General features: G+C 39.7%; 1 protein-coding gene across 5 annotated transcripts in view; it reads right to left on the bottom strand.

Moving 5' to 3' along the window:
* Window positions 1-19,587, bottom strand: part of LOC103186504 (paraspeckle component 1) — a 56,682-nt gene that overhangs the window by 34,692 nt on the left and 2,403 nt on the right. For all 5 annotated transcript variants that reach the window (XM_042334223.1, XM_042334224.1, XM_007905593.2 and 2 more), the window contains 5 exons: window positions 12,435-12,736; window positions 10,382-10,477; window positions 8,061-8,257; window positions 6,534-6,618; window positions 6,082-6,190 (listed from right to left, as the gene is read on the bottom strand). In XM_042334223.1, coding sequence (XP_042190157.1) covers window positions 6,082-6,190; window positions 6,534-6,618; window positions 8,061-8,257; window positions 10,382-10,477; window positions 12,435-12,736 — 789 coding nt within the window. The remainder of the gene's footprint in view (window positions 1-6,081; window positions 6,191-6,533; window positions 6,619-8,060; window positions 8,258-10,381; window positions 10,478-12,434; window positions 12,737-19,587) is intronic.

Raw genomic sequence — 19,587 nt, forward strand, 5'->3', positions numbered from 1 at the left:
CATATTCCGTGAAACATTTTGGGTGTCCTCACGATGTAGAAGACACTATACCAAATGCAAGGGAGTATTATTATTATAATTATTATTTTACAAGGTAAACAGTCTCCTTGGAGGTGAATTGGCTACAAGGTGACATGCTTGGCAATGGAATGCAATGGAATATCACCCTCAGTGGTGATATTGTTAGTCTGGTTCCTGAGCTGCTGAAGACATATCAGCCAACCTGGATCGATGGCAGGATTTGGGAGCAGCAGAATGGGAGCAGGATTATTCCAACGTATATCCAGCAAATCAAATACTTTTTGGACTTAGGTAAGAAGCATGTGTCCTTCCAGTGAGAGAATGCACAACCCATTCCGGGGTACACGTGAACATTTCCACGTGTAAGTATTCTCTTAAGCATGATCTTTGGTTTCCTTATGTTCTCTGAGACCTGGCTGACCAAACAAATTGTAACTCAACAATACGAGAAAGGTGCAAACATTATTATTCTTAGGATTTTCTGTCCAATGTTAAAATAATTTCATACAAAAATACAAGCTACTTCATGGTTGTATTCCCAAAACAAAGATTGTACACAGATCACAATGATTTGTTTTTATATGAAAGATTGAAAGGAAAAGAGTATCAGGGATCACTAGCTGACAAAGCTTTGGAAGGCTCATGTCAAGACATTGGCAATCAGATAAACTGCTGTTTCATTGTTCTTTGGCATTAGCATTTAATAAGTATTCTTATATAAAGTGTCAAATCTACTCAAATATACACATTTTCATAAGTCAAATGAAATAACATGTAAGGTAAACTTTTCGCTCCATTTATTTTCTCCTAGACTTGTGCTGTCAGATATCAAATGACCAACTATTGGAGGGGGGGGGGGGAAACGGATAGACAGACAGAAGAGAGACACGAGATTTCCTCAGAGCTCAATTGCTCCATGATGTGCTTGAAATGAAATGTTGGGAATTAAGTCACTGTGGCAATCTCAGTGGTCCAGTTTCTGAACCAAGCAAGTCCACGGTACTCTAAGGGATTGTTCATGAAATACTTGGGATAGGCAAACCAGTCACTAAAGCAGGAATTCTTTCCATTTAGCCAATGGCCCAATGGTAGGGTGGTTCAAGCTGGACAAGCACCGGGAAGCTTGCCAGACAATGATCTCATTGAAACACAAGTGATTATAGCTGCATTAAACTCTAGCAGTACCCTTACATACACTCTGGGGTACTACTAGAGTCCTTAAGCCACGGTTCTTGCCAATGTACACCCGATACTCTCCAGAATAAGGAGAGCAGGTTGGGTCCCTCCAGGAAGAGAGGGTGCATTTCATTACAGCACAGATCCTCCATTTTTTATTGCTCAATACTCAATTTTTGATAATCATGCTTTAACACATTTCTTAAATGAATGGAATACAAATTCACTCAGCTAGTTCAGTGAAACTTCCATTCCATTGTGGAGTCCTGTAGCTCAGTGGTTAGAGCACTCGCCTTGCAAGCGAAACACCTGGGTTCAATTCCAGGCAACGCGAAACCTTGGGCAAGTTTCGTTACTCCACATGCCTAATAATAATCCCTCCAAAACAAAACAATAATAAATTGGTTATTTTTAATCTACGACTGTTTGTGGGACACTGCTGTGTGCAATTGGCTGCCGCGTTTCGCCCACAAATATACTTTACAGCATATTCTGTGAAGCGCTTTGAGACGTCTAGAAGACGTGAAAAGCGCTATATCAAATGCAAGGATTATTATTATCAGCCTTCTCCTATATAGTGCTAAGATGTCAAATCATTCACCATGCAATATGGTATATCCAGAAAACTATTTTTAATTAAATTAAGCAGACAATGTTTTGAGCTGTTATTTACTTCTCATATTAAGCATCTCCCTCGAGAAGACATGCAAATTGAACCTTGGATGTTGAATTGTAAGGGAAATTTAAATTAGAGCACTTGATGGTTAGCATTTTTAGAAGGAAGCCCCATAGTGCCAGTGCACGTTCCTTCTTCAAAACTGAGATTCAAACCTATGCAAGAGTTAAATTTAGCAAACCATTCAATTAAATTCCCAATTGAAAGTTTCATTATAATTTATTTTACTACAATGTATTCAAGGATCCTAAGCATCTGCCAAAATTCATTAAATATGAAGCTCAATCTTTTTGCTTCGCAAAATCTGCATATACTTCAATGAAAGCTGCAGTGATTCACGTACAGAACTCATTATGCACGTACAATTCACTTTTTTGTTTTTAACAATTCCAAACGCCTTACTGATAACCTTAATATATAGTTACCTCTAAATAAACTTGGCATCTCTTCAATCTGCAATTTGATTCATATACAAATTCTAGTTTTATGAATTTAGTACCAAACACTTAGGATGAAAACATATAATCCGAGTGTGCAACAAAGTCAGGCACCTTCTGAGACGTAATGCAACAGTAATAAGTTTCTATTGAAGAATTAGACTGCATAAATTAAGACACGAAAGGAAAAGCAAAGAACACAAATCATGATGATTAAATGATCTTTTGTTCAAAGCCAAATTTCTATACGCCGAGAAACAAGTTGATGGATTTTATACAAATAAAAACTTATACATTTAGGACTTTTATGCCATTCAATGTAAAATTGTTTGAACGTTCATCTTTCCTCAACAGAAGGAAATTTACTTAATAATTAAAAAACATGCTGGATTTTTTGTAGTCAGGTTTTACTGAAAGAAAAACAACACTTCTGTACATGGTCAGGTTGGAGTAGAAACATCGCAAACAACAGAACAATAGAATCACAACTTGTAAATAAATGGTCATTTGAATATTACCTTTTAGGGCTCCCAATATTTTATTTCAAAACTAGAAATCATTAAGTTTAGTCATTCATGGATTTATGTCAATTAGAAATTGTACCTATATATTTACAATAATATTCCCCTTTTTACTGCATGTAATTTGTTGACCCTCTTCATTAATCTCCCTATCTCCATCATCTGCAAGCTCCTTACAAAACTCTACTTTGTATGTCAAACATCTCTGTCCTCACTAGGCTTTGCCAACCACTCGGATAGGTTTCAAGATCCTCACCAATAAATCTTCACCCTTGCCCATCCCTTCCTCCATGATCTTCACTCTTTTGCTTGCCTCTATAGTCGGCAAACATAGGCATGTTGCATGTCACCCACATCTTCTTTGCCCCCTCTCTCTGGAAATTCCTTCCCCCTCTAGACCTACTTTCTGGCCCCTCTCTATCTTCAAAAGCAGTCTAAAAACCTACCTCCCTGACCTTGCCTATGGTCACCTACAGCCTCCATACAGGATCCAGTAGCATCTCTGTAAAGCTCCAAGATGTTTCTTTACATGAAGGGTACTATGTAAATGCATGCTGTTGAATTAAGACAAAAATGCAGCAAATTCCTGATATATTGTCACTCCCAACGGAAAAGAGCTCAGTGATATGATTTATCTGGAGTGACTATATAGGTATGAAGCCCCCAGGGCCACTAGCGAGTGCTGTGGTTGGGAAGACCTACACCACCAAACTTTGGAAGAGCAATAGGTAATACAATGGAATATAAAGGGAAGAGCAGGGAATTGGGATTAGAAGTGTTATTTCCAGTGGCCAAGGCATGCTGGGACCTGTAGTCTTTACAGCCTGCGCTCCTGACCCATCCCCACGGGAGAATGAGTGACTGCAATTCCCAGCAGATCTGGGACCTTGTATTCGATTTGTTAGGGATTGGGGAATCCAGTCGTGCAGAGCAAAAATGGGGGTGATACGCCATAGATCCAACCCCGCAGACCTAAGTTTGCAGGCTCCAAAGTTCTGAATGGTCTGCAATCTGCGTAGGGAAGAGCTGGGCAGTCCAGTGAGCAGGACTCTGAAATAATCATCCAGAACACGATGACACGCCGTGGCGGCAACTCAATGACCCATACATACGTCAGCTTTTTTTTTTAAAAAGCGCGAAAAGCTAAAATAGTTCACTACTAGATCATCGAACAATGTATGCAGCTTGACATTTCATTTCAGTGGGAAAAACAAACTGAGCGCTGGAAGCTGCATTTGTAGAACAAGTATAGCTGGGTTATCACATGGTGACAAAGGAATTTCTTGCAATAATGCCTATCGAGTAAAAGGGCAATGTCTGCCTTTTCTCCCACCCAGGACACAAATTAATTGTTGTAAATCATAGAAGATGTTTATAGTGTGCAACATTTATTCAGCTATTGCACTCAGGAAGGTTAGGTAATTGCCGTAAAATATATTCATTTACTCTTGATCAATGCTCAAGACTAAACAAGGTCATCAACCACAGGGAAAGCAAGATAGAAAAGAGCAGAATTTTAAAAATATTTTACGAAACCACAAGATTTATGAAAAAGTGTCTTGTACAATTGCTAAATGCAAAAAATGCTAAACCAAGCTATAGAAAAAAGAGGGAAAAAATACACAATTTAAAATTAGTCTCAAATTAATCAATATAAAGTATTCACGGTGAAAACAATATGCTTCGCTTTCAAAGCCAGGACTAAAATGCTTACAAATTGAAATTAAAGCACATGTGCAAGAATTATTCATTCAATTTTGCCAAGTACATTCACACAATTGTTTCACACAACTGTTTGCACGTGATCCATGAGAATATTTAAGTTTCTTAAATAAAGATATCATTGAGAGCAATGGAGAACTATTGTACCAAATAATATCCAACAAACTGGAATTGGCATTATGCAGCTAGACTAGTTTGTTCCAAACCATTTAGATGAGACATTTGGAACACTGCTCCACCATCAATCACATTTAATGAACTACTCCAGGGATTAAATAGAGGTAGTAGCCCTACTGATCTCAAATTGCAGAAAAGATGAAACCATAATATCAGCCTAAAAGCTAAACGATTCTATATTATTTTGCCATCTCTCCAGTTGGGTTGCTTGTCTACCTTTGATATAGAATGATAGAAAAAAATAAGATGCTTTATGCTCATAGAAGATTCGACTGGTGAAACATATGCCACCAAATTCAGGAATTACATAACACATTCACTATTCATACATGTCTGCCAACCCACATGTACAGAACTGCAAACATTACAGTTCTTTTTTTAAAAAAAGTGTCATTAACAATATTGTGGTTTGTGGTTTTCACAATGATACGGATACCAAGTACTGTGCATTTTTAAAATACAACAAAGACATATTTAGGTTTGTGATTCAAAAACATCCCAAAAGGATTGGATGAAGAGGACTCTTTGGCCCAATTAATCTCATTCCTTCTAGAATCTCAACCCTGCCATCTTCTTATTACAGTATCTAGCAGATTCTTAAATGATTCCAAGCCTCAACCACCCTTCCTGGTAATTCATTCCAAGTATTAAGTATCTTGTACGTAAAATTCATTGCAGTTGGAATGGAATATTATGCAAAGTACAAAGGGTTGATCACCTGCATCCAGGAATAACTATTTAAAACAGTATTGATTGGAGAGTATTACATCCTGTAGATAACAATATTGGATCCATGGGGATGATGGAGGAATTAAAGATTTTTCCCCTGAAAATCAAAGCCACATGCATGGAGAAGACAGCAGTTACAGGTTGGCCAATCAACTATTCATGCTGTATAAAAAGTGCACAATGCAATAGAGGTACACAATTCTATTGTTACTGCTATTAGTAAAGGCCATTAAAACATTAGTTTACATCATATACCCACATAAACCGATAAAAGAATTCCAGATATCACTCCTAGCCCAATCATGTGGTAGATATGAGACTACATTGTATGGCACAAAAACAGTATACGGAAAGAGACAAGTAAGTTAGATTTCGACATATATCAGAATAGCATCTGGCATTGGTGACAAAACAACCAATGTTCTTCGTACCTGTTAAAATGCTATTCACTATTATTTGATGCTAAAAAATGTAAAAACTTAAAAAAAAATTCAAATAATTTGGAAAGAACATCATTAAAAAAGTAAAACAAATTTTTGAGCATAAACTTCCTAAAATTCTACGATACTCAGAAATGAATTATTTTTACCACTAGCCCTAATCCACAAATTTCACTACTTACATTGTCAATGTAGTTGGGCTTATACCCTTCTTGCCGTCTTCTCATTTCATCCTGCTGCTCTCTTTGACGCATCATTTCTTCCTCCCGTCGCCTACGTTCTTCTTCATGCCTGTAAGCATTCATCAGTAAAACATTACAAGGCATGCTTCATTACAATTATGATACTTGAAAGAAATTACAACTTACTCAAAGCCTTTGGTTTCCTTTCAATAAAACTATTTGTTTTTTGGTGAGATTGGCAGAACTTTGTGCATAGAAGTTGATCAATGATCAATCTGGTCTATAATATACTCCTTATAATGAGACTGATCTGTTGTTATTCCTCAAGAGGAAACACTGAGAGGAAAGGAAATCTAAATTTCCAACTTTTCATTTAATAATCTTTAAATGGCTCCAGAAAGAGCACAACTACAGAAAATCTGCCATTTGGTTTGGATCTTATTTTCTCTTACCTCATTTCAATTTGCTTTCGTTTCTGCAGTTCCTGATTTCTCATTTCTTCTAGGCGTCTAAGCTCCTCTTGTCGTCTCATCAAATCTGCATAAATAATATTTAACTTCCAAGGTTCAAATGAGGTCAACCATTTGCAGAGATAACGTCTTAAATAATCATGTTCACGTTAGTACAGCAGAACAAACAAATTTGTTAAAACATTGAGAATCCATTGCCGGGTGGGTCGGTAACCTGAGGACACCGATATAAAATAGTTGTTAAAAGAAACAGAGGGGGGGTGAGGAAAAATGTTTTCACACAGTGAGTTGTCCGGATCTGGAATGCATTGCCTGAAACCGATTCTTTTCAGAGAGAAAGTAGATACTTATTTGGGGAGGACAAGTTTGCAGGGCTATGGGGAGAGCACAGGGGAGTAGGATTGATTCGGATAGCTCTTTTAAAAGAGCTGGCACAGACACGATGGGCCAAATGGCCTCCTTCTGTGCTGTTTAAATTCTATGATTCTATGAACATAACAGCACAAAACTGTAACAACCTGAGAAGCTTAATATACATTTTCTGCTCATACCAGACAAACAAAAAGCCCTGCACTGATACCAATCTATATAACAAACATTTTTTAAGAATTGGCATTTATGCAAGATCTGGTACAAAAATCTAAAACTAAACTCTTAAAACATACAAAAATTAAACCACAGAGTGAACTGTTAACTTTCTTCAAGAATTTCATTTTTTATGGATTTGTGCGAAATGTAGAGGCAGTGGGGGAAATCAATTCACCACAATTTGCTTATACAGTCACAAAGGTTATTTCTTAAATGGAACAAATTCCTTTAGCTTTCACTTTTAGTCTGTTGAAAGCATGATTCTAATTGCGTTAGATATTACAAAACTGTTCTGGTCGTGCAAAATACATCACTGTTATATACATGCAGAACCAGACATTTAATCTTCAGACTACTGGTAGGTCTTCAGAAACATTTTGGCCTGACCTGGTTTGTACATTTTCAGCTAATAACAAAATATTACTGAAAAGTCAGAAATAATTTAGTGAATATTAAACCTGAACTTGTGAAAAAATATATACTTGTGTTCATCCTATTATGTTTTTGCTTTTCCTTTCTTCCATTCAATAATGTTTTAGTCTTTTTCTTGTCTAATTGTTTTAACTTTAAAAATCACTATACTACGTTTTATCATAGAATATTAGCTGAATATTACAGCCAACAAAAAGACATGTCAATTAAGTATGAGCATCATACATGCAATCTGGTCACTCTGAGGTGAACATCATATAAGGCAGGAAATGGGAACCATAATAGAATAAACCTATTGCTGCAAAACCCAAGTAGACTCTTCTACAGCACTAACACTTAAGAACTTCATACGATATCCTTCAAAAATACATTGGAAATTCAAAGAAATCCATGCTTTTAACTTAAGAACTGCAGTTTATTATAAATGTCTCTAGTTTCAATGCCAGGCATATAAATCTGACAGAGAAAACAAAACAATTCATAGGTTACCTTGTCTCATAAGCATTAGCTGATGTTCATGACGAGCTGCTTCCATTTCTGCTTCCAGCTTTTCCTTTGCCTCTCTGATGTTTCTGTCAACTTGGTCACGCTGCTGCTTCTCCATTTCATCAAGGGCCTTCCATCGTGATGCATACTCAAACTCAAATGTACCAGGTTGAGCAAAACGCGGTGGCTGCTCTCTTTCCCTAGATCAATCCCATTGATACATTCATTAGGAATAAACCAAATCCATTCATAAACCACAACTAATCTTTTTGCATTAAACACAAGCATCTGAGGATAATTAGCAACTTTGATGTTATATATTGGGTTCAGGTAAAAATTATTACCAGTGGTACTGAAACATTTCTCCGCAATAGAATGCGAGGGAGAGAAAGGAGTGAATATACAGGGTTAGTAGCTGCTTTCCAAAGATTTATAAGGTAAAGGTTGATTGACCTTATATTCAAGAAATTAAATCGGAATCTAGTAGGGTTGATTTGAAGCATCTTGACCAGGGATTACAATGTATGGGGTAAGAAACAATTACTGGATTCTGTTTAAGGCCACCAAGGTATAGATTCAGAAATGTATCAAGTTAGAAAAGAATGCAATATATAAAACGAAAACATTCAGTTAAGATTACAATCCACCAGAGATAAATTGGGAAGACTTTACCAGGAAAAGCAAGGGGAATTTATTTCTGGATATAATGCAGTATTGCTTCCTGGTTGAATTGTACAGATGAAGACTACATGCACTCTACAAAATTTTAAAGTTAATTTTGGGTCATGATAAGGAAACATTTAAATAGTGATCAATGACAGAGGATTGACTTTGGGGGGGGAGGGAGAATGGACTGCTTTATATAGTGTTTAAGAGAGGTGGCTATTGAAACCAGTATTTTCCAGCAAGCTATTATTAAACATTGTAAGAAGTTTGATGTCCAACGATTGAGACAGGGTAAACGTAAAGCAAATTCATATGAAAAGTGAAACAGAAACTAAAGGCCATCAAGTCTGACATCTGTAGCAGATAATACATTAGGAATACTGAAGTTATGCAGAACAATGAGAGCAAGTCAACTTTACTTCTAGGGCTGAAGTCATGGCTGACAAATCTATTAAGCGATTTATGAGGAAATGACAAAATTAGTGGATAGTGTATATCCGGATTTCAGCAAGACAGGTGGCAAAGAGCCCTGGAAGCAATCACAATGTTGAAAGACAGAATTTGAAGCGAAAGAGGAACTTATGAAATAAACAGAAATAAAAAAATTACCCAGTTCAAAAAGAAACTGAAAAGTAGAAATAGAATTAAAAAAGTGGGAACAGCATATGTTTTTAATGGCAAAGGGAATGGGCGAGGTGAAATTTAATAGAAAGGAAAATGGTAACTAAAAGTGAGACCAGCCAGCAAGACTACAGTGGTACAGTGCAGGATAAATGTCACCAAGAAGAGTTTGCGTTTTGTGTGCGTGTGGGTGGGGGGAGAAGAGAAGAATCACGGAATTTTACGGCACAGGAGAAGGCCATTGGGCTCTTAAGAGAGAGAACATAAATTAGGATAGTAACTGATAAAACTTGGAATTCACGCCTCCCCCACCCCACTTGTGAGTTTCAAATAATTACTGTAGCTTACTTAGACCAAATGGAAATAATACAATTCAAAATTACATTTGTTTGGCGCCTTTCATGTTGGGAGGACATCCCAAGGGGCTGGACAGTCAGGGATTTGGACCTGAACGGATGGATTGGGATCAGGGTGGGCAGGAGGGTGGCTGAAGGCATAATTGAAGAGGAGGGTCTTGAGACGTGCGAAGATGGAAAGGGAGGGAGCAAAGCGAAGGGAATGTGAGATGGAGTTCCAAAGGGTAGAGGCAAAGAGTCTGAAGGCCGGGCAGGCGGACATGGAGTAAGCTTCAGTCTGCTGAGCAAAGGGATCGGACAAGTTGATATGGGGCTAGCAGGTCACATAGGTAGGAAGGAGCAAGGTCATGGAGGCCTTGAAGTTGAGGATGAGAATTTTGAACTCTATTCTCTGTATGTAGAAAAATCCATTAAAATTGCAATTGAGAAGTTACTTGCAAACTGAGTGCTTGTTGCAGTTTTTCTATACGCTTGATTTTTCTGATTGACAAAGAATTTTGAGGAACTGAACATTTTTGATTTATTGAGCAGAGACCAACTATTCTTGTTGTGTAAGCGCAATACACTAAATCCCTCTAACACCAATAACCATTGGCTCAGATGGAGAAAAAAAAACCTCAGGGCAAGGAATAGATTGTAGATCTAGGCAGAAAAGGGGAAAAACATAGTTCAAACACTCACTTGTGATATTGAGTATTCTTCTGTAACAATTTCTCAGGAAGTCCATCTTCATCATCAAACTGTTCCATGGGCTCGACAATAACGGGATGTGGAGAGCTGGAATGCAAGTTTATAAAATCACATTTTTTCATAATTATCCAAACCCACAACCCCAAGTGACTTCCTCTGTGAACCGGTGCAAACTTATTGGGCCAAATGGCCTCCTCCTGCGCTTGTGCTGTATGTTGTTTCTCTATGTTGCTATGAGCATGAGCAGAATGATCAAGACTTCGAATGCCACGCAGTTAAAAATGGCTCTAATCAGCTCCACAAGAGCCATCTATATCTTCAACAGGAACATTTACACAATACATCAGAAACATAATCAACCAATATCAGAATCTTAATAGTCCTCAATTCCTTTAGTTTTTTGTGATTGTTATATGAACATTGGAAAATAGTAATGTAGGCCATTTAGTCCCTTAAGACTTTCTACCATTCTGCTAGATCATTGCTGATCTGTAGCTCAACTCCATGTACCAACCTTTGCTCCATATCGTTTCATATCCTTACCTAACAGATATCCATAAACTTCAGTCTTTAAAATTTGAATTGATCCAGCATCCACAGCCTTTTGGGGGAGAGATCTAGATTTCCATTACTCTTTGTGTGAAAAAATATTTCCTGATTTCTTTCCTAAATGGCCTAGCTCTAATTTTAAGATTATGCCCCCTTGTTCTAGATTCCCCTTCCAGAGGAAATAATTTCTCTGTACCTACTCTATCAAGCCCATTTTAACAACAACAACAAGATTTCATTTATAGAGCGCCTTTCACATCGGGAGGATGTCCCAAGGCGCTGGACAGTTGGGTCGGGATCCGAGCAGGGAGGAAATGGTCAGGGGGAGGGAAGGGAGGGAGCGAGGAGGGAGTAGAGAGTCTAGAGGGGAGCACAAGGCACGGTCGAAGAGAAAACACCTCAAATAGATTACCACTCAACCTTCTAAACTCAAGGAAATACAAGCCAAGTTTAACAACTTACATTTGTGTAACGCCTTTCAGTTCAGGAGTTTCCAAGGCACTGGAAAGTCAGGGATTTGGATCCAAATCCAAGCAACTTTTCCTCATAGGTTAACCCTTTATACACTGGTATAATTCTGGTGAATCTGCCCATGACTCCATTCTGGGCCAGTTTATCTTTCTTGAGGTGTGGTGCCCAAAACTGAACGGAGTACTCCGGTGGGGTCTGACGAAGGCTCTATACAGTTGAAGCGTCATTTCCTCACCTTTGTATTCCAGCCCCTGAGACGAAGGCCAACATTCCATTAGCCCTTTTGATTACTTTTTGTATCCTTGAACACCCAAATCCTTTTGCTCCTCCACAGTTCCTAATTTCTCACCCTTAAGAAAATATTCCAATTTGTCTTTCTCGGATCCATATTGGATGACTTTACTCTGCCCAACATTAAACTTAATCAGTCGACGTACATTTGTAATTTTCTGCTCACATCTACACAATTTACTGTACCTCCTAACTTCATGTCATCTGCAAATTTGGACATACAACTCTCTATTCCTTCATCCAAGTCATTTATATATATATACATATATGATGAAAAGCTGAGGCTCTTGTACAGATCCCCCTGGGGAACACAACTTATCACATCCGGCCAATCAGAAAATGTTCCTTTTATCCCTACTCTGTTTCCTGTCTTCCAGCCAGTTACCAAGCCATGGCACAAGGTTATCTCCGATTCCATCCGCTTTCATTTTTGCAAATAACTTCTTGTGCGTAACCTTTTAATCAGATGTCTTCTGAAAGTCCATATAGACGACATCCATATACACTCTCTTATCTACCATGTTAGTGACCTCCTCAAAATGTTTGTCAGATATGATCTACCAGTCACAAATCCTTGCTGACTCTCTTTGACCAGCTCATGTGAGCTCCAGAACAATTCTGATATTAGTTGATGCTTTGACATCATACACTCTCGGCAGTCCCATCAGGGTCCGCGAACAAAAATTAAAGTTAAAAAAGATACCATGGTTTGAAAAAAAAAGGAAAGACTTACGAGGTTAGTAAAAATGCTCCATCTGAGCACCTTTCTAGTGCCTTGCGAGCAGCAGGCTTTGCTGCAAATTCCACGTAACCTTTTCCTGTGGGTTTCCCACGGTCATCAACTATAACTATTGCTCTCTCAACTGGACCAAATTGAGAAAAAGCTTGTTCTAGTAGTTCGTTGGAAACTACTGGAGAAAGGTTCCTCACAGTCAAAGCAGCTCCATGAGTAGCAAAACGAATGCGCAGTGGTCGATTCCTCATCATTGTGCCATCAAGTTCAGCTTTTGCTATTTCAGCCAGTGTTCTTGTTTCCTATAAGAGAAATATAGTTTCAATATTTATATCAAATTCTTGTTTGTAATATTAAATGTTATGATCTTAATATTTTTCAACTACATTAATTCAGTTAAGGCAGTCACAAATTTGTTACAATTCACCTTAATCTACTTCCCCAGTTATAACCAGTGCAAATAGAAATTTGCGGAAATGTTTGCCTAAAATTGCAGGCGAAATTTTGTGCATTTTGCAGGAAGTTAGTGCTATTGAGACGTACATTTTACTGCCAATCTACATTCTTTCACTTTATTGATCAAAACTAAACATGAAGAAATAACACAGAGTATTAGATGCAATAAAAAGTACTTTCTTTAACATTTCTTTAATGGGGGTGCGGGTAATTAGTCCTGACCGAGGGGCTCCGGGAGGTCACTACCTCCTGTTTCTCAGGGTCTGGCACGGCACACAGACTCAGAGACACACCCACTCACAGACACAGAAACTCAAGACACATAGAGACACACTCATGACCTATGCCAATAGAAAAATGTGGATGCAACTTCTACGCTACAACGACCCCCGTCCACTACAAACTCGCCACTAATGTAGTTTCTGGTCCGTGGGCTGCTCGCGCTATCTACCCATCGACACTGTGGGCATGCGGCAAATGGATTACACTCGGAGGCCCCGCTGTTGTGATTGTCTGTGTGTCTCTATGTGAGTTTGTCTATGTCTCTTCTATATGTGTGTGTTCATAAGTGGCTCTTTGTCTATCTCTTTGTGTCTAATAATAATCCTTGCATTTAACATAATGCTTTTCACATCTTCTAGACGTCTCAAGGCGCTTCACAGAATATACTGTGAAGTGAATTGACTATAATTGTGAGTGAAACGCGGCAGCCAATTGTGCACAACAGTGTCCAACAAACAATCATGAGAGACCAAATTCTTATTTTATTTTTTTTCTTGAGGGATTATGAGCAGGCGTGTGGAGTAAGGAAACTTGCCCAAGGTTTCGCCCTGCCGGGAATCAAACCTAGGTTTCTCACTTGCGAGGCGAGCGCTCTAACCACTGAGCTACAGGACTCTACAAGAAGTCTGTTGTGAGTGCGTTTCTCTGAAAATGCGTTTCTCTTGTGTCTATGAGCGTGTCTCTCTTTGTGTCTGAGTGTGTGTGTTTGTCTCTCTCTGTGTCTGTGAGTGTGTATATCTCTTTCTGCCTGTGAATGTGTGTGTCTCTCTCACTGTGTCTGTGAGTGTGAGTGTGTATGTGTCTCTGCGTGAGTCTAGGAGTGTCTCTTCTGTGTCTCTCTCTCTGTGCGGTGCCTGCCTGAGAGGCAGGAAGTGGTGAGCTCCTGTAACCTCGCTAGTATCCCGCAACCCCCCAAAAATGGCCACATTTTTTGTTAACAAAGCAATTAATGTATTTTTTTGCAACAATCTAATGTGTTATTTCCCTAGTTTAGATTTTTATCAATAAAGTGAAAACATGTAGCAGTAAAATGTACCCCAAAAGCACCAACTAACCCCTGCAATTTCCCCTGCAAAATTTGGTAAAGCGCTTCGCAATATTTTTGCAAACATGGCTGCACTTTACTAATGGACCAGCTCATGACACAGAAAGACACACACTCAGACAATCACAACAGCAGGGCCTCGGAGTGGCCCGAAGCCCATTTCCCGCTCACGTTGCACCGCGCATGTGCGTCCAGTCTCTCCACCCATGTTAGCGGAGTTGAGTAAACAGTGCAGCAGCGCGCGGAGTCCCAGGACCCCGAGCACACTGTGTTTATACAGGTTTGTAGTGGAGGAGTTGTTTGTAGCGGAGGAAGGGGTTTGTAGCAGAGGGAATCTTTGTAGTGAAGGGGTTGTTTGTAGCAGAGGAAGGTGCTTGTGGTAGAGGGGGTGTTTGTAGTGAAGGGGTTGTTTGTAGCAGAGGAAGGTGCTTTTGGTAGAGGGGGTCTTTGTAGCAGATTCTGCAGTAAAAGTGCAGCCACACTTTTCTATTGGCCCAGGGTATAACTATTTCAGTCTGCATTCTGATCAAAGTTTCATCCCATTACTGCTATACCGAAGCTCAGTATTCATGGGATACAGGAAATGTTTAAAAGTTACAGAAAACTGCGAAAAAGAATAAATTGTTGCAGAATTAGGTTATTACACTGGGTTTATAATTGCAACCTGTGGATACATGGGATGATTGAAGATCCACAAACCAAAGGATTATAACAACAACAACAAAATAATATTTGTTTAGCGCCTTTCACTTCAGGAGGACGTCCCAAGGTACTGGATAGTCAAGTGTTTTGGACCCGAGCTGGGGGAGGGGGGGGGGGTCGGGATTGGGGAGAGCGAGGGAAGCAGGGTGATCGAAAGCACGGTCGAAGAGGAGAGTATTGAGATGGGTCCTGAAGGAGGCAAGATATATTTGAGCTGCAGGCCATCTTGGATAGTACTGTAGTTGTTAAAATGATCAGATGATGAAAATGCACCACTCAACGATATGGTAAACATATCTTCATATGCTTAAAATGCATTAGTAATTAAGCTCGCCGATACACCGAAGGGCACTATATAAATGAAAGTTGTCGTAATTTTTAGTTTTTATCTTTTTGAAACTTGACACTGTTAAAAATACAACACTATTTAAAAAGAGATGGTAATATTGTTGCTGACAAAATTCCTTCAAATTAATTGATTTTTCGCTTCATTGGTGTTTGTGGGACACTGCTGGCACAATTTAGCTATAGTTACTTCTCTGGATAGTAATTAACTGTTAAGCACTTTGACAGGTTTGAATATAATGAGGCACTATAAAAATGTAAGATTTTTTTAAAAAAAGGAAACGAAGGAAGGAAGGAAGGAAGGAAGGAAGGAAGGAAGGAAGGAAGGAAGGAAGGAAGGAAGGAAATTAAGTCAAATTGACATGAAGAAATTAAACGGCAAACCAATCTCAAATTGGCCAAACAGCCAACTTCTGTTCCCAATGCATTAATTCCGAGGGGAATACCTTAAAAAAAACTGGACTACTATTATTAAAGGAATGTTTGTAACCATATTCAACAGTTGGTGCTCCCAAATGCAGGCCATACATTTTAGGTACTCCAATGCATATTAAGGTGTCTTCAAGTCTCAGCTCTCATCAACCTACTCTTTCTGAAATCAGGTTAGCAGGTACATCACTCCAGGAGAGAATGCAAACTCTATTCCAGCCACAGGGATATTTACCTAGCACTGATGGTGTGGGCATGGAAAACGTTCAGTCTGACTTGTATACTTTTAAGCGTGACAATAGCTTTCCACATGTCAGCTAGCCCATTGATCAAAACAAAATTAACCTTGTGGACAGAAAGGCAATCTCCACTTGCTGCTAATTCTAAAATGAGTTAATTTGTCTCATAATATATCTCTTTTAAATAAAACTTGTCTAACAAAATAAATAATTTCAGACAGCTTTTAATAAAGTGACAAAAGAACTAAAATTAAGGTAAGTGGAATTGAATGCAACATTTGTGTCATGGATAGAAAATTAGTAAGGAGATAAGAAGCAGAATTGATATAACAGAGACATTGTCTGATTTGCAGGCAATATCAAGTGGTACTGGTGCTCCATCGTTTCACCCTATAAGTCAATAATTTGGATCCAAAAATACAGCGGACTATTTCCAAGTTTGGGAATAACTCTAAGCTAGTAAGTGTTGCAAACTATGAATGGCCACCTTTTGTGCTGTAAATTTCTACAATCTGGGACAGGCAAAAGACATACTGATTAACTGAGTGGGCAGAAACATGCCAGATGCTGGAGTTTAACACTGCATCGCGTGAGGTAATAATATTATTAATCCTTGCATTTGATATACTGCCTTAACACGCCTGTGAGACGTCTCAAACGCTTCACAGAATATACTGAAAAGTGAATTGACTGTATATTTTTTGGGCATAACATGGCAGCCAATTGCACACAGCAGTGTCCCACAAACAGTTGTGGAATGAGTGGCCAAATTATCATTTTTTTTAATAAAGGGATTATTACCCATGGAAAAGCAATCTACTAATCGACTAATAACCGGGTTCCTACTTACTGCTAGGTAAGTGTTTCATCCTGCCTGGGAATCAAACCCAGGTCTCTCGCTTGCGAGGTGAGTGCTCTAACCACAACCCTAGAGGACTCAACATATTGCGGCAAATTAATAATGTCCACCTGAACAAGGGGAGGGGAGGGACGGCAGGATAAATTAGGAAGGATAAATTAGCCTTGGGAGGATATCCAGCAATGCTCGATAAACTGATACCTGGGCTGAAAGAGCTAAACGACAATGAGAGGCGTGGTAGAATAGGATTAGATTCCTTGAAGCATATGTGGTTAAGGAGTGATACGATCCAGATATTTAAATTAATGAAAGGAATTGACGGGTTGAATACAGTAGTAGCCGATTCTTTCTCTTGGTTAAAGGATCCATTACAAGAGGTCATAGCATTGAAATCAGAGCCAAGACAGTTACAACTGAAGTTAGAAAGCATTTTCATCACGCAGAGATTTGTGAAAATATCTGGCAAGCATAGCACCAGCATAACAACTCACATTTATATAGGGCTCTGTCCTAGAAAGCTGCAGTGAGAATAAGGATGTTTAAAAGAGAGACAGACAGACACTTGAGTAGTAGATGTATAGCAAAAGGGCATTGGGTTTAAAAGATCTGCCAAGATTTATTAACTGATGGAACATGCTCAATAGTCTGAATGTTCATTGCCCTATTCTCGTTTTCCTATATTCCTATGAAAGCTATGGTTTCTGAAGCGTTGCACCCATGTCAGGAATACTGCAATAGAGAAACTAAAAGTTGGGAATGCATTCAATTGATTGATACTACTGGATGTACATTTATATAGAATGAGACATTGAATTGAAGTTCCACCTGCCTCTTTCTGACACTTCAGGTGGATGTTAAAGATTCCGTGGCATACGATTTTGAAGAGGAACTTGGTGCAGGAGAGGACAAAGGCGAGCGAGTTCTGAATAGTCTGCAGTCTGTGTGGAGAAAAGCTGGGGAGTCTGGCAAACAGCATCAGCATAATAACAACTCACATTTATAGTGTTCTGCACACCGGACAGCGTCTGAGTGCTTAATAGTGGTGAAACCGATGCCGAGCTAGGGGAAGGGTGACCGTAGGAACGCTCAAAGAGGAAGGTCAAGTGTGCCCTGAAAATGGTAAGAGGGCGTAAGGCGAAGGAATTGAGGGAGAGAATTCCACAGCTTTGGGACGTAGTGGCTGAAAGCACAGCCGCTGATGGTGGGGTGGAGGGTCTGGGGGACAAGGAGAAAGCCACAGCCAGTCAAGCAGAGGCACCGGGTAGTAGTGGAGGGAGAGAGCAGGTTGGAGAGATAATGGGGTGCTAGGGCGTGAAAGGATTTAAATACAAGAGTGAGGATCTTAAAATCGATCGGCTCTATGACAGGGAGCCAATGGAGTATGACAAGGACTGGGGTAATGGAGATACGGAATTTAGTGCGGGTGAGAATGCAAGATTTAAATGAGTTGAATTTTGTGAATTATGGAGCGGGGAGACCAGCAAAGAGGGCATTTCACTAGTCTAGGCGGGAGGTGACAAAGGCGCAGACGAAGGTATCGGTAGATGTTTGAGTGAGGTATGGACGGAGTTGGGTAATGTAGCGGAAAGCAGTCCTGGCCGGGGACCGGATGTCAAGCACAAAGGATAGCTGGGGATTGAACCCGACACATAAGTTGTCCATGGAATGGATGAGTCTTGGGGAGAGATCGGGAAGGGCACGGAGGTCTGAACCGCAGGAGAAAAGACGTTGACGGGAGCCAAAGAGCATGGCTTCTGTCTTGTCAACGTTCAGCTGCAAGAAGTTTGCACTAATCCAGAACTCAATGTCTGTCATACAAGCTGACAGAACATCAGTGGACTAGGAGTTGCAGCTGGAGGAAGAGTAGATTTATGTATCATCTGCATACAAGTGGAAACTTGTCTGTGGATGACATCGCCAAGAGGGAGCATGTAAATGAGGAAGAAGGGAGCCAAGGATGGAGCCTTGGGGTATCCCACAGGTGACCAGGCGCGGGCGAGAGTAAAAACTGTTGGTTGACATAAGATGCTGGTAGTTGGTTAAGTAGGACTCGAACCATGCTTGTGTGGTCTCACTAAGGTAGATGGGGGAAGAACAACAACATGCATTTATATAGTGCTCTTTATGCGGGGTCACATCCGGGAGCACTTAAAGAATAGGCGGGGAAGGAGGATGGCATGGTCGACTTCATCTCAGCATTGGCATTGGGTCGACTTCATCTCAGCACTGGCATAGTCAAGCTTGGGCAGAATGAAGCATGGATGAGGGTTTCAGCGGGCTGGGAGAAGAGGGAATGGCAGAATCAGGAAACGCTACGGAGGGAGTGAACACTGAGCAAATCAGAGCAAGACAGGGTTTGAAGAATTGTTGGGAGTCAAACAAGACTGTTGAAAATTCTACACTGACTCAATATGGTGGAATGTGCAACCAGGCAGTACCTTACGTGAATAGGCACTAATGGGAGCTGAGCAAGATAGCCTCAGTCTTGCCTATGTTTAACTGAAGTTAGTGCTTGATGTGCGACAGGCAACCAATAAAACAAATAGGCTGAAGAATTAAATCCTCACATAAAGGTCACAGCTGAAGAGTATATGCTCATGGCTCAACAACTTAAGAGCCAAAAGGCAAATTTAAATAGAAAGATGCTAATTGGAAAGCCTTTGCAAATTGGAGAAGAGAACCTTCTTCCTCTTGTGGTGCAACTCACTCTCTCCACTCCATCAACATTAGCCTGATTTACAATTCCCTACCCTCTCATTATCAGGGGATACGCTTTCAGCCATGTTAAACCCACTC

The sequence above is a fragment of the Callorhinchus milii genome, unplaced genomic scaffold, assembly GCF_018977255.1.
Source record: "Callorhinchus milii isolate IMCB2004 unplaced genomic scaffold, IMCB_Cmil_1.0 Scaffold4, whole genome shotgun sequence".
Taxonomy (NCBI): Eukaryota; Metazoa; Chordata; class Chondrichthyes; order Chimaeriformes; family Callorhinchidae; genus Callorhinchus; species Callorhinchus milii.